This window comes from Coccinella septempunctata, chromosome 2 (genome assembly GCF_907165205.1).
Source record: "Coccinella septempunctata chromosome 2, icCocSept1.1, whole genome shotgun sequence".
Taxonomy (NCBI): Eukaryota; Metazoa; Arthropoda; class Insecta; order Coleoptera; family Coccinellidae; genus Coccinella; species Coccinella septempunctata.
Genome location: NC_058190.1, coordinates 12,849,110 through 12,864,602, shown reverse-complemented (window position 1 = coordinate 12,864,602; position 15,493 = coordinate 12,849,110). Strand labels below are relative to the sequence as shown.

The following is a 15,493-nucleotide window of genomic DNA, read 5'->3' as shown; positions in this document are numbered from 1 at the left end:
TTCACATGCAGAAGTCTTGCAGCGCGCGAGTTGTATAACAATCAAGACTCAAGTAGACAGGGCCCGACTCAGATGGAGCGGCCACAGTCTGAGGATGCAAGGCACAAGACTCCCCAAAATAGCTCTGTATGGCGAATTCACACAGGGAGCTCGGAAACCAGGAGACCAGTAAAAACGGTTTAAGGATACACTACATCAATCCCTAAAATCAGTTAATGCCAATCATAACTGGGAACAACTAGTGTTAGACAGATCACAGTGGAGGTCGTGTACCAATTCACGGTAATAATGGAGACTCGAGAAGAATACAGCCGCGGCCAGGTCTGGTTGGTGACTATCCATGCCCGCGGTGTGGAAGGATCTGTAGGTCACGGTTGGGTCTCCTCAGTCACAGAAGGGCACACAGTCGCCAGTAGCCCTAATGAAATTAGAAGTTTATCGCACCGATAGTTTTGTTTTCGAGTTTTTTTTGTAGATTTATTCTCGGTAACGGGATACATCAGTGAATGAAATTACAATATAACAGTTCAATTCCCCAGGCATCTCAAGATACGAAACGTAGACTTATTTCATAATTTGATAACCCGTCGGATGTGTTGTTCGCTGTTTACGAATTGACTGAAAATTTCATATCGATTGTAAAACGATCTTTATTTCAATAGCGTTTTAGAGAACCTTCGTCAGTTTACGACGTACTGGCTAGTCTATTCACAAACTGACGGATATTTTTGATGATGTCGCTGCACATTCATGAATATGATATTTTCACTTCAATTGCCTGAAGTATGATTCAATAATACATATTTTTGCTCATCGCAACTTACCAATCTTACCATCACAAAACAAGAAGAGATAAGGTTTGCTTGACTGTTTACCTGGAAAATGGTACATCATAAGCTTAAAATAACATTTAGACAAAGAATATGCATAGTTCACTTGACGACGGATTTTTTGAACGCTCATTACTATATTATTCAAATATGATTTATGATAGGTCATCATTGTTTGAGAGAGAGATGTTTATCTTTCCCGAGACCTTTCCCAAATAGCCTTGGAACTCTATTTTGTTTACTCTTTTAATGCATATAATTGTCGAGGCAAATCTTCAAACTTTTTCTTGTTTTTTTCTTTCATTTCTTGAATAAACAGTAGTATTATTATCATTTATTATCATCTATTCAAGGTCTATACTATTTTATGCAAACGCAAATTAGGAATGTTTCGAATCAAGTTCCTCCTTTAAGGTGTTGTTAACATCTGGAGGGGAATGAAGATAAACCGCAAATCACTGAAAAAACCAACCACTCTATTATGTTAAATTACACGGCTCATTGAGAAGTACATCTGTTTATCCAACATCACATTTCGCGACCACAAAGCAGACGCAATCTGGTCTAGAATTCTGGTTCCGCGCGGTGGTTTCGAATGTTACTTCGTGGGGCGTTAATGGCTGTTGTGTGTAACAAGTGCGTCAGATAATCGCGCGGTGCACGGATTAATAGGCACATGGGGTGCGTCGACGGGATGGGGTGGTCCTGATTTATTCTGTTGAATTATTGTTAGGTGCTGATGATGCGTTACGTCCGAATTAAATGAGCAACATGTTTGTGTCCACGAGAGACCTGGTGTAATCAGTGTCATCAGGATGTATGCTTGGGTGCTGAAGTCCCAATATTATCATTGGGATATATACTCAATGATATAATACAGGTTGGAAGTTGGAATGAAGTATGGAACTAAGTCCATACCAAAAATGTGGTATCAATCAGAGCTATGGCAAAAATTGTGCTAAGTGCTTGTGAAAGCACTTGAAGTCTTATGTACTCCCGAGTGGAGGAGTGCTTAGTGCTTAGTATGGGACAAATGATATAGCACTTGTACGAACAGAATATATTTCCATTAATGAAATTATTAATTTTGTATACCTACCTATGAAATCTTGAAATTGAGATATTTTGAATTATTTCGTTTGAACAGTTTGTTTGGCTTTAATCATTTGTTATCCGTCAATAATCAGTCGTCGTAAATATAGAAGATGTATTTTTTCAAACGAGTACCTACAGTTTTTATCTTAAAAAATCTCATTGAGAAAAGTGCTTAGCGCTTGCAGAATCGAATTACCATCACCTTGCACAAAGAGCGAGCCTTTTGCGAAAAATCGGTGTTTACTGATCGAGACTTGGCAGTTCTTCTTGTCAGTGCTTAGAACTTGAATCACTTTTTTTCAGTGCTCAACACAGCTCTGACATCAATGAAACTTCATACGTGCAAGAATATACAACCAAATTTCAACTAACTAAAAGTACATGGTATTTTATTTCGGGCTTATCTTTGAAGATGGATGATTGCGGTTTTCGGGAAAGTGTGCTTCTTTTTTATGAAATTGAAAATGGCGTAAGGAGATTTTTTTGATAGCCCTGAGATACAGAGTGGAATATAAGGGACAAGGACACTTGGCAAACTGAATGGAATAAGTGCTCTATTTTTAATCAAGAATTAGTGATCCCTCGAATAGAGTTCCTGGTTTTGAAGAAACCATAAATCATCTCTTGTTAATCATCGTCCGATCTACAAATTTCAGGATGGTTTCAGGGCTCTTCATTCAGTTCCGAATATTTTTCAATTGGGTCCACGAAAATAATGAAAAGTAAGATATGATAATTGGTTCTGTGAAAATTTGTTAAATATTTTAGGAGCATTTGAAGCTGAGGTCATATTTCATTAACCTACCGAGTAACTCACAATTCTTCATCCTGTTTGGATAATGTTTTCACTAATATTGTAGATGGGAAGGGGGAAGTTTTTCAACCGCATCTCTCTAATCACCGGGCTATTTCATTTAGTTTTAGTGTACAAGATTCTATCAACAATTGTCAAAAAAAAGGAATGAAACATCGTAATTTCAGCCATTGTAATATTATGAAGTTCACTGCTGCACTTTCTGAAGTGGATTGGTCCACACTGTACTCATTTCAAAAAGATAAAATTAATGACATGTGGAATTATTTTTTTGAAAAATTCGAGATACTGTTCAAGAATTCTTTCCCTAGAGTTGTAAATAGCTTTCAGAAAACGGTTATATAGTAACCTATGGAATGATTCGCGACCTTTGAAGGTCAAAAATGAGTTGGACATCTTGTATACAATATCTCGAATGAATTAACAATACTTGTTACTCTATAGATAAAAAAAATGAAAATGACAAACTGATAACTTTTCTTGAACAAGAATATTATGGTAATTTAATTTCTACATGTTTGAACTTACTACATCAGAATAATTGAATATTGTCTCAAAACTGGATAACTCGTTATCTCACGGTTATGATGAAATTCCTATGAAAATTCTGAAAAAGTGTATTCATGAAATTGCAGAACCCCTAATAGTCCGAGAGCTGGCAGCAAAAACAACTGCCCCATAAGTTACCAAAGGTTTGGTTTGGCACTTTGATTCAACTTTATAATGTGAACTTGAAACTCCTACCTTCTGTCGAAAAAAATTCCTCACCTTTGAATAAACACTGTTTTTATTACTTGATTGATCAATAATTCGACAATGAATTAATGCGATTTTAAAATGACGTTTTCTGAAAATTAAAAGGATGATCATAAATTTAGCTGAACAATCTAATCCAAGATCCCAGAGCGGCCAGACAACTTATTTTCACACAGATGAAACTTTTGGATCTAAGAAGAGTCTCAGGTGCTTTGAATACCTGCGAGCTTGCCTAGTGACACCTGGGCAGATACCAGGTGGCAAAGGTAACTAAAAATAAGTGTTACTTAACTTATTTTCACATGGCTGATTTTAATATATGTTTTAAAGAATATTATCCTGAAGCTATATTATAAGTGACACTACTTTCCATGGGCCAAAACACTTGCCAGACGCTTACCACCGCTGGCTCTTGTTGACAAGCTTTTGAAATATGGTTTTGACGAGGTTGGTCTCAGACTCATTCAGTCCTATTTCTTCAACAGAACACAGAGGGTCTTCTACAATAATACATGGTCCACAGAGGGTCAATTGAGTCTTGGGGTGCCACAGGGTTCTATATTAGGACCCCTAGTATTCATAATCTTTATGAATGATTTTTCTTTTTTCATGGCGGCCTATGAAAATCTCTTATGGGCTGATGACTCGGGAATAACTGTGGAGCATAAGGAGCTGCGAGGAGCTGAGCAGCTGGCGTGTGCAGCAGAATTATGGGCTAAGGAGTGATTCGCACTGAACAAGCTTGTTTACAATGAAGAGAAGACTGACACCATGTTGTTCAACTTAAAAGGACTTAAAGATCATAATGCCAATGAGTCGATAAAGTTTCTGGGAGTTCATCTGGACTCTAGTCTCACATGGATTCCTCATGGCAATGAAACAGCGTCAAAGGTGATCAAGAATATCTTTCTGCTACGTAACTTAGCTAACATTGTATACAAGAAGGTTGTTAAGGTTCCCTATCACAGCCTCATCGAATCACACCTGCGATATTGTGTACGCATCTGGGGTAACTGTTCCAGTAGAGAGAAAATTTTCAGATTGCATAGGAGAGCTGTTAGAATAGTGGCTGGCCTGGGATATAGAGATTTTGGCGGTATGTGCTGGGGTGAGTTCACACCATTTGAAGAATGGCGTGCTCTTGGGGTGATTGTTTCGTCCCACTGCTAGGGTCGGACTCATCAGGTAGGTTAATGAACCCTAGCAGCTACCTACGACAATCGCCGAAGCAGCGTAGTTTGTGCCTGCTATAAACGCCGGTTACGTCGAGGGTATAGAGTGTTGCGTCGCCGGTGGCGCCATCGTTTGGCGTGTGCTGCACCGCAATAGACGTATAATCTACCCTGTGATCGCAACCGTCGTGCGCAGTGATGCCATCGTTTGGCTACCCTTGGTACCATCATGGTGAGATGAAGTATTCCTCTACCATGGGTACAACTACGCCGCCACAAGATGATTGCTTGAGCGCTTTCAAAGAACTAAAGATTCCCACTTTTCCATCTATATACATTCATGAAAGTGCAGTGCAAAGTGTAGCACTGTATGGGGCGGAAGTGTGGGATGTATCGCAGATAAATAAAAGAAAGATTATGGCAACCGAAATGGATTTCCTTAGAAGGAGCTGTAGACGATCAAGATTAGAAAGAGTTAGGAATGAAATTATAAGAGCAGAAATGGATATGGGTCGGTCAATAGCGGAAGAGATTGAAAGAAGGCAATTGATTTGGTTTGGACATGTAAAGAGAATGCTAGACGACAGATGGCCCCGAAAGATTTTAGAATGGGTACCACCAGAACGAAGGAAGAGGGGAAGACCACGGAGAAGTTGGAGGGACGATGTGGAGGAGGCGATGTCAGCCAGAGATCTGGAGGAGGATACATGTCACGACAGGAAAAGATGGAAGTTGGGGACGGAGAAACGGCGACAGCTGTAAAGAATCCGTGATATATATATATATATATATATATATATATATATATATATATATATATATATATATATATATATATATATATATATATATATATATATACATTCATGAATGCCTTGTCTATGCATATAATAATAACAGGGATCTCCCAAAATATGGGGATACCCATGATTATCACACACGATACAGGAATAATATAAAATCCAAGTATATGCGACTTGAAAAATCAAAGAATGGTCCCAATTTCATTTCTCATAAACTTTTCAATAGGTTACCTGTGGAGGTTAAAAGGCTCAATTCTAAAGAATTCAAAGAAAGAATCAATGAAATATTGACGACAAATGCATTTTGGAGTGTGCAGGAGTTCTTGTCCAGTGACCTGACATCTTTTGAAGTAAATTATTGAATATTTACTATATTCCTTATTTTTGATTGGAATGGTATTTTGTATCCTCCCAAATTTGTAGTGTCCATTATTGTTAAATGTTTTTTATATAATTTTGGAGTGTGATATGAGATGGTTAAATCATCCTATTCCTATTTTGAAATATGACTTTTGCAATACAGTGTATTTTGTAAAGTAGCACCAATAAATTATCTTATCTTATCTTATCTTATATTTGAAGCTGCACGAAAAATAAATGAACTTTACTTATATTCTTATCGATCTTATGATACAAGCATCTTAAATTCCTATTTAAAAAAAAAATTTGGATTAACCAAAATTTCGATTATCCGAATTCACTTTGGTCCACATTATTTTGGATAATCGAGACTGTACTGTACTGCAGTCGATTGCTGCACAACATGGCATCATCTACGAAGATATAAAAGAATTATTCTTTTAATAAGAGACATGCCTGTCCATTAACTATTTAAGAATTCGAAAGAGGATACTACCCCATTGTATCTGAATTTACAAGGGCCTATGAATGTAGTCAGTTAGTTCATTGTGTATAAGTATGTGCTGTGCATGTGCAAGAGTTGATAACTCTTAGGTATGCGTATGTGCCATGTGCGAGTGCGAGCAATGTATAGTATACTGTAAAGGGGCTCCAAACAGATTGTGAAAGGGAACCAAGTTACTCAGAATACGGTCTCACTCACTCTGAAACGCATGCATAGTGCTCTCGTGCTCACACTCCCGGCTAAATAATTTTCATGTTGAGGGGATGTTTGGTCATTACTATTTGTATGAATGATGAAATATAAATTTTTTAGAGTTACTTCAATAAATTTTTTCAATATTAGACATGTGAGAATAAGTAAACATAATTTATTTTTTGTGCAGCTTTAAAGCGTCTGGCAAGAGTTTTGGCCCATGGAAAGTGTCTGCCACTTATAATATAACTTGTGAAAATAAGTTAAGTAACACTTTTTTTTAGTTACCTTTGCCACCTGGTATCTGCCCAGGTGTCACTAGGCAAGCTCCACAAGTTCGCAGATATTCAAAGCACATGAGACTCTACTGAGATCCTAAAGTTTCATCTGTGTGAAAATAAGTTATGTCTGGTCGCTCTGGGATCTTACTCTAATCAATTTTCTATCAACTAGTCTTTATGCGAAATATTATTTACTCGGATTCATCGATCAACTTGATCAATAGAATAAATTTGGCATCGAACAGAATATTTTAGGTTTCCGAGTGAATAAAGTTGTTTTCTGTGATTTATGATGATAGTCGAGTGTCGTTATTAAATCAAAGGAATGTTCCTTGCACGTTCGCTTACATAAACTATTCAGGAAAAAAGGAAAAAATATCTGAAATTACGAAAACTGTGAAATGAACTATATAACCTCAGATTTTAATAACAGGAAGTTGGAATGAGTTAAATTGTAGGTAGAGATTTTTCGTTCTACATCATTATTTACGTAACTTTCTGATTAATTGTCATTGATTTGTTATAATTAACGAATCATAATTCACAGCTACTTCTGATGAGCTATATCGCATTATATTGATGGGAATATTTATTGGACTACTTCGCAACATCTGATTTCTGTAGCAACTGAAACGAAAATTTGTGCTTTATAGATAGAGTGCATTTAAGGGTTATTGCATAAGAAACGCCATCATTACCTCTTCGATTTTTATATACTTTCACTTTCAAGAAACGCGTCCGATTCTTTCACACAGCCAGTACGATTTCTTCAGGCCACGGAAGATGTCGATTGAATGGGATTTCGTACGTCCTTTTGAAATCGTAACGAAAGTTGAAAAAATTAATTATGCGTTGAGCCGACGAAAAGAGCGACTAATAGCAGAGAGTGATACTTTTTGCTGATAGTGTGTAAAAAGCATACAGGAGCACCAAGTTCTTGTGCCTATTAGCCGTTTCTGGAGAAATGGGTTTATTTGAAATCTGAAAACTTATCCATTTTTGCCAGTAAATTCAGGGAACTACACCTGTGTACAAAGTTCACTTCGATTATGAAATTGTTCGATAATTTCAGCTAAGCCAAAAATTTTTTGTAATATGATCGTTTTCCGTTATCTTGTTACACAGGAATTTAAAATGAATTTTTTACGAAATTCTAACTTAATTTTTCTCTCGATTTGAGTATTCAATTATGAATAACTTTCGGTCCGAACTGCTGAATTTGAATATAAACAGATAGAAACTGAAAACGAGCAATATATTAGTATTGATGTTATATTATTGCAATGCAAATAGTTTCTCAATTATTGTTCATAACTCAAAATGTAGAAATGATAGACCGGTGCTGCTTTCAGATTTGTATTACTCAGGAAAAAAGAACTCGAGAATGTGTTATCCGTATTCTTCTAATCTTCTAGCTGCTATAGTTCTAGAGATCCCCTCAGTTGAGAAAAAATGTATTTTGCTCACTCTGTATGTTTTTATCATGTTTTTTTTTCATAAATTAATTTCCCTGGATATATGAAGTGGGAATTGCGAAAAGGCTGGATCACAAAATGTTTCGAATGAAAGTTTCTTAGTTTTCAGTAGGGCATCGAATGCAGACATTTAACCTGACCTTGGAGTTACATATCAAGGTCGAGTAGATGTTTTTAATAGGGAATTCACATCTTCCTTTGCAGAATATCATTCTTCGTAAACTATGAACATTTTTTCTTTCTCTTTGCCATAAAATGAATCATTGCGGAAATATGAAATGTTTTATGCTCGGAATGGTTTTGATGAAAATCTTCTAAGCACAAGCTACTGAGCACATTTGAAGAAGTGAGTACTTATGATAATATATAATAAATTACAAATCGTAAACGAATTTCTTCAATAAAATATGCAATCGAACAAACCAAAATTCACAATTATGCACCAATGTATCTACTTGTAGTGTTAAAAATAAAATTATTGGCATACCGAGATAACTAACGGAATAACTAATGATTCTGTGAGAAATAATCACTACCATCGCATGAGACATGAGACTCATATTTCCAAAGAAATTTATTTCATGGAAAGAACGAAAGAAAATATTTTTAGTTTTACACGAAACCTATTAGTGATTATAAGACATTAGGATCATTAATTTCAAATCACCTTTTTCCTTACTCATTATTTAGTTTCTGAAAAAATTTACTACTTTAATTTTGGGTTTGTTAAAATCCCTATGAATTGATATAAATAATTCTGGACTCCTTTGTAATGTATCCGAAAATAGTATCCGCATGGAAGACCTGGATCAAATACTTCCGTAGAATATACAGGGTTGACCAAACGTCTGGAATAAAATTAATATTTTTTCAACCAATAGGTAGCTCAAAATGAAAAAGCTGAAACCCGCCAATTAATTTTTAATTACCCCCATTTTTTGGGCTATAAAATTTAGAATTTTTCCTTAACCTATTAGCTTCAACCCCAACCCCATTCAAATTCTGTTTTCAAATGGAAACATATACATTGTTTGGGCTCGTCAGAAAGCTTCCGGAAAATAGAATCAAACGATATTTTTCAATTTTTTTTTTATTTTGTAGTTATCAGAAGAAACAAAAAAGTCTCTTGATAATTAATAAAATTAATGATGAAATACAAAAAAGGAAGGTTATGGTAGAATTCCATTTTCCTTGAATTCTATAACGAGCCCTCACATGGTATATATTTCCATTTGAAAAATGGATGTTGGATGGGGTTGCCGCAATTTTTCAAAAATGAGGACAATCGAAATTCATGTGTTCCATAATTTAGTTAATTTTTGAGAAATAATTGATTCTCTTCGTTTTTTTTTTTCAAGAGACTTTTAAGTTTCTTTTGATAATCAAAAAAAAAATATAAATTAGGGTGGGATTCCATTTTCCGTGAACTTCCTAATCACACATGGTTTACAGTTCCAAGAAAAATTGGACTGGGTTGCGACTAAGCGTTTGTTAAAGAAAAACACTCAATTTCAGTAACACAAAAAAGGGTATTAAAAATCAAAACTGATCTCAGCTTTCTCATAATGAGGTAGTGGTTAAAAAAATATGAATTTTATTCTAGACTAATGCCCAATCTTCTCTACGGAAGCAGCAGTCATACAAAGTAGGTACTTATATATATTTGTACTGAGTACTGCCTAGGTCGGATAGAAGATCACTAATAATTTCTGTAGTTTCCATCATAGAAATAAAATATATTAATATAACTACAAAAATGAATTTGAACTGAAGAACTACTCAGATTCAGATCAAATGAATCAGCATTCAAAATTGAATGAAATTATTTCTTCAAGTTCTTCAACTATAGGTATCAAGAATATAAACAAACGAAATTCAAAAAATCTCCATCAGCGCATAGGCTTATGTTTGAGTGTAATGGATCAATGGGTTCGTGTTCATTCCCAATAACAATAACAACAATTTTATGCTCAGACTTTTCAATATAAATATACAAAAAAAATGAGAAACCGTCAATAATAGAAAAAAAACTAAAACAAATTATACTCTAGTGTTCACATAGGAATAGTTTAAAAATTCTGAAATCGGGAAAGGTGCGACGTTTATAATTAAATTTGTGAATTCTCTTTCGAATTTGGTATTCCAAATATTCTTAAGTACACTATTGTCACTATTATAGAATTTTATACACATATACTTAGTGTTCTTTTCAGTTAGTGTCCTTTTCTTTATTGGAAAGAAAAAGGGTACAGTACCTACGTCTTGTGTTATTATGAGTTTTTAAATCATCAAAATAATGTGGTTTTTTTTTCATAAAAAGTATGCTTTCCAGAACGTATAATCCATAAAAAGTGAGAATTTCATTCTGTCTGAAATGGCCTCTGCAAGTTTCTTTATATTTTAGACCAAGCATAGATCTAAAGGGGTGTTTTTGAATAACGAATAATTTACAGCCATAAGAACCACTACCCTAAATCACTATTCCATACCTAAGTGGAATGGAATGGAATCGAATATTGAGAAAAATGTGGATGGATCGTAAAAGTTGCCTGTCTACACGTCGGGATAACACCTTTATCATATACAGAGCGCTATTTAGTTTTTTACTCAACTGATGTATGTGTTCGCACCAACTCAATCTATTATCGACATGAACTCCCGAGAATTTGATAGATTGTGCTATTTCAACGATGGTATTATTGAAATGGATTATTCTGGAAAATTTTTCCTAGATCATTTAGTTCTGAACATAATATTAATACCAACCTGAATTACGCAACTCAAAATCTCACTGAATGGGCTATTGCTAGGCTAGGTTATACATAACGTGCGTTCAAAAAAATTCGTCGTCAAGTAAGCTATGGAATTTTGAACGTCGTTCTTTGGTGCCTGAACGTAATTCTGAGCTGGTGCAGTACTATTTTCCAGTGGAACTGTCGAGTAAGCATGTTGGATTGTTGTTGAATTAAAATTATCAGCAAATCATAAAAATGGTTTTTACGGATGTGTTAAAGACTTCTACTATTTAATCCTACTTCAATATTGCAGGAATATAGAAGGAGATTGGAAATATTCTTAAATGTTCCAGCGACTTCATGGAAGTATCCCAATGTTGCTCTTATCAATCTTTCCAAAGTACTGTTTTGGGATATCCTGACGAAACAGGTAAGTTGAAGCAAAAAGGAAGTTGTCGACCAACCAAGAAAATCCCAGAGTTATTCAGCAATAATGAAAATATGATGACAGAAGCTCAACAAACCTCTGTACGGGTTTTATCTCAAGTTGCTGGAGTATCCGTTTTCTTATGGCACACGATTTTGAAATAAAGACTTTAATTTGTTTCCATAAAGATTGACATGTTAGAAGAATGTTGAAAAGTTTGATTATCTACCGTTGTAGCATCCAAAAAAAAATTGTAGTTCTGTATTCCCATTTTCTTTTATGGAACTTTAATAGTAGGATTTTATGAAGGAGAAGTTCTTTAGTTTAGTCGTGGATTTTCAGTAATGACTAAATCAATTCACTATTTATAGAGATTCTTACTGAGATTTGTTTATATTACTGAAATAGGTATGAAAATATTGGACTTCTGTTAGAATTTTTACCAAGAATTTTTCAAACCTCCTCAGATTGTTTGGATTCTTGTGATCTGAATCAATGAAAGAAATGCTTTTCACTCGTTGCGCGTTGGGTAAAATTTACAAGTACCTAACGTTACTAAAAATTGCCTGTCTACTTTCCATGCAAAATTACGATATATAGGTCGATGTCAACATTGTTAACATTTTGAGAAAATGAAGTAATTTAAAGAAAGACATACGATTAGCCACCGAACATCAACCTTCACAATTCCACTTGACGATTTTTTTCAAACGCACGCTACTACGATATAACAAATAACAAATAAAGAGAAATTCGATTGAGGGAAATACTTAGTAACCACATTGAAATCAAGATCGGAACGAGTACAGAACAAGATCGCTATCAAATACTCATATAAAATATTGATGGGTCAATTAGGACTTTTAACCTTCTACATTCCCTAGACAGGTAGCCCGTGTCAATGATTAATACGATTCCTTTTTCAATTTGCGAACGAAGCGACGTAGGTAGGCAGTAAAGTTTAGAACCCCTGGCCACTCATAAATTTTCGAAGTTCGAAAACCTCTCCTAATGAAAACAAACATTTGCATCGGCTGATCAGATGCAGCTGGACAATATTTTATATTTCTATTTGGGAGATCTGAACCGACAAAAACATGATAGGTGGCAAATTCAAACGAAACTGAAACCAACGAACAGGTGGATTTCTGAAGTTTGGGTCAGGCATTTGCTGAATTGCAATTATGGTGTTACGTCTTCATTAACGTTGAGGTTATTAATTGCGGTCTCAATATTTCATTGGTGGGTATTTTGCTTGTCTCGGAAACGAACATGCAAAACACGCCGATTTATTCTGGAACCACTCAAAAGTATAATTAGACCTACATGTTTGAAGCGAAATTAGAGGGAGAGAGTTTAAGACTGACACTTGTGGTATTATACTATATACCAGCTAGGTAGGTATTCATTAGTTTTTTCTTCGACGTCATTATGCTGTTAATGAGGATGACACAAATCTGGAGGATATACAGGGTTAGTCTTTGACTCGTACAAAGATTTTAACAGTAGATTCTTGAGCTCCAAACAATTTTCCGAATAGACCTTTAAAAGATACAGGTGGTTCTATCGAATGAAATGAATTTTGGAATCTAGTTTTTCATTTATTTGATGAATCTTTTTCAAACAGAATATATCGCCCACGTCTTCCACTTTTCTCATTATGACCATTACGTTCCATCAAAATTAAGCTGGACGCTAACTGATAAATAATTGAACGTAAAATAAAAGTATTCCTCAAATTTTCTCGTATAGGTATTCGACGTTTTTGAGTAATCGGATATTCAAAAATTGCAAAGTACCTGTGAAATTTGAAAAATTGGAAACTTAGTCTAAGTACAACTCCGATTCATAAATATGTATTGTCACAGATTCAGCTACTTATTCTGAAGATTGTAAATTTTCTTCTTTATTCATTGAAAGATTTTTCCTTATAGCGGGGGATTACGCATATCGCTCTAAAAATAACGCCTCTACAATGCCGTCGCGGTATAGTTCATAATATAACTATAACTATACCTTTTCAAGTTTAAATTGAGATATAACTCTATGAAATTTGTTAAGTCTCAATTTGATAGTGAAAAGTTATAGATGGCGAGGCAGACATTTTGTTATTACAGTGGATATATACCTCCATAGGGGTACATAGGTATATAGTCATAGGGGTACCTATATAATCACTGTATTTGTTATGATTCCGCTCTTCGGAAGTGAATTTGGCGCCCTTTTGAATGTGCTCCGTGGGGAAGCTCTCCCCCTATAGCGACGGCCCTGTTCATCGTTGACCCGCCGGCTTATTTTGGTTATCCGGTAAACATTTTTTAAACACGGGATTAGGTCCGTTGGGTCTACATTGTCGAATTATTTTGAAATACAGAGTGTAGCAGTATTGAACATCAATGATTTATCACCATATACTAAACGATCAGAAATATTGGAGGATGTTTAAATATTTTTTTATGTCGCATGACGGTACTACAGAGTTTCAATTGTATCTACAACGATAAAAATAGATTTTATTTTTGGTGTCTCCGGATCCGAAACTCCCGAAGCTAACATCAGGATTCTTTTCATTTTTTTTTTCAATTAGGAGCTCATATTACAACTTTGTACGAACTATGAAAACAATCAAGAATAAAAGTTCCGAAAACATGTCTGCAACCATTTATTCTGCTCGTTTGATTCGGTACACCACGTATTAGGTACATCAGTGAGGAGAAACCCTTCAAATTTTTCTAGTTCTATTTATTTGGAATATTGTGTCTTAAACCCACTCTAATGTCTTTATTTAAAAAAGAATTGTTTTTTCACTCATACTCATACTCGGTAAGTAATTCCTTAGCATCAATATATGTATTATGTGTTGCAGTGAACACATTGTGTGGATTTAAAACCAAGCAACTCCAATCGATCGCATAGCGCACAGCCACAGTGAATGAAATTTTCTAACAAATTATATATTATCATGCCAACTTTGAGTCCTTAATAAGGTACGGAATTTTATTCTATGGGGGAAGTGACCAGATACAAAGGGTGTTCATTTGTCAAAAACGTGCTCTTAGAATTATTTTAGCTATGAAATATCGGGAATCTTGTAGGCGGAAGTTTAGGAGTTTTGGGATTCTGACGGTTGTGGCGATATACATTCAGGAAGTACTGTTGTTTTTCTTCAAAAATAAAAATATGTTCAATAATTTCAAACAAGAAAATACTTATCCGAAGAGATCTTTATTTTATAACTATCCAATACACAGACTCACAATTTCAGAAAAGGGACCGTTATACAGATGTATCAAGTTTTACAACAAACTTCCAAATAAGATAAAAAATATTACTGATTCGAAAGAGTTCAAAAGATGTGTATACAAATGGTTACTTGATTTAGAACCTTATAATTTGGACGATTTTTTGAATTCATGATATATGTTACATTATTGGAAATCGATTGTTTTGGTTAATTATTTTTGACACTGTTTAGTTTGAGCCTCATTATTATGTAGTTATTATTATGTAATTGAGAGTTTCTTCCAAATAAAGATGTATTATTATTATTATTATTATATCGAATGAAAAGTAACAGCGATCCCAAACATTCCTTACTTCAGTGTGATTATTTAACATCTCATCATCTGAAAGAACCATTGACTTTTAAACTCAATGATAAAGCTCACTCACATCTTTGAGCCCTCGTCGTCTTCTGTTCTTAACAAGATTGAGTTTTTGATATTTTCGAATACCTACTGTAGAAAAAAAGGTTTTTGTATTAGCACCTACCTCAGTCTGAAGAGAACCAGCTTTATTCAATGAATTTTTGATGCAAAGGTAGAGAGTCGTATATAGATGTGATCTTCAAAAGGTTTGAAAAGTCACTCCTGCTCAAAACTAGAGGTTTGCGCTTGTTTAAAAAAAAGTGTTCATTAATTGAAACAGGATAGAAAGTATTTGAAGCATAAAAATTTTAAACAAATTTCGTTGCGGTATATCTATACCCCAGGATTTTTGTTTGGAATGTTACAATTATTCAGAAAGCAACTGGAAAGCCACAATTCAT

The 15,493-nt window shown here is 34.8% G+C and overlaps 1 protein-coding gene across 1 annotated transcript; it reads left to right on the top strand.

Moving 5' to 3' along the window:
- The first annotated feature begins 4,922 nt into the window (after positions 1-4,922).
- LOC123306996 lies at positions 4,923-5,429 on the top strand. The gene has a single exon (XM_044889197.1). The coding sequence runs from the start codon at positions 4,923-4,925 to the stop codon at positions 5,427-5,429; it is 507 nt and encodes a 168-aa protein (XP_044745132.1).
- The last annotated feature ends 10,064 nt before the right edge of the window (positions 5,430-15,493 follow it).

Excerpts from the sequence above, each read along its gene's own strand:
- LOC123306996 (XM_044889197.1), top strand. The coding sequence starts at position 4,923 with ATGGGTACAACTACGCCGCCACAAGATGATTGCTTGAGCGCTTTCAAA.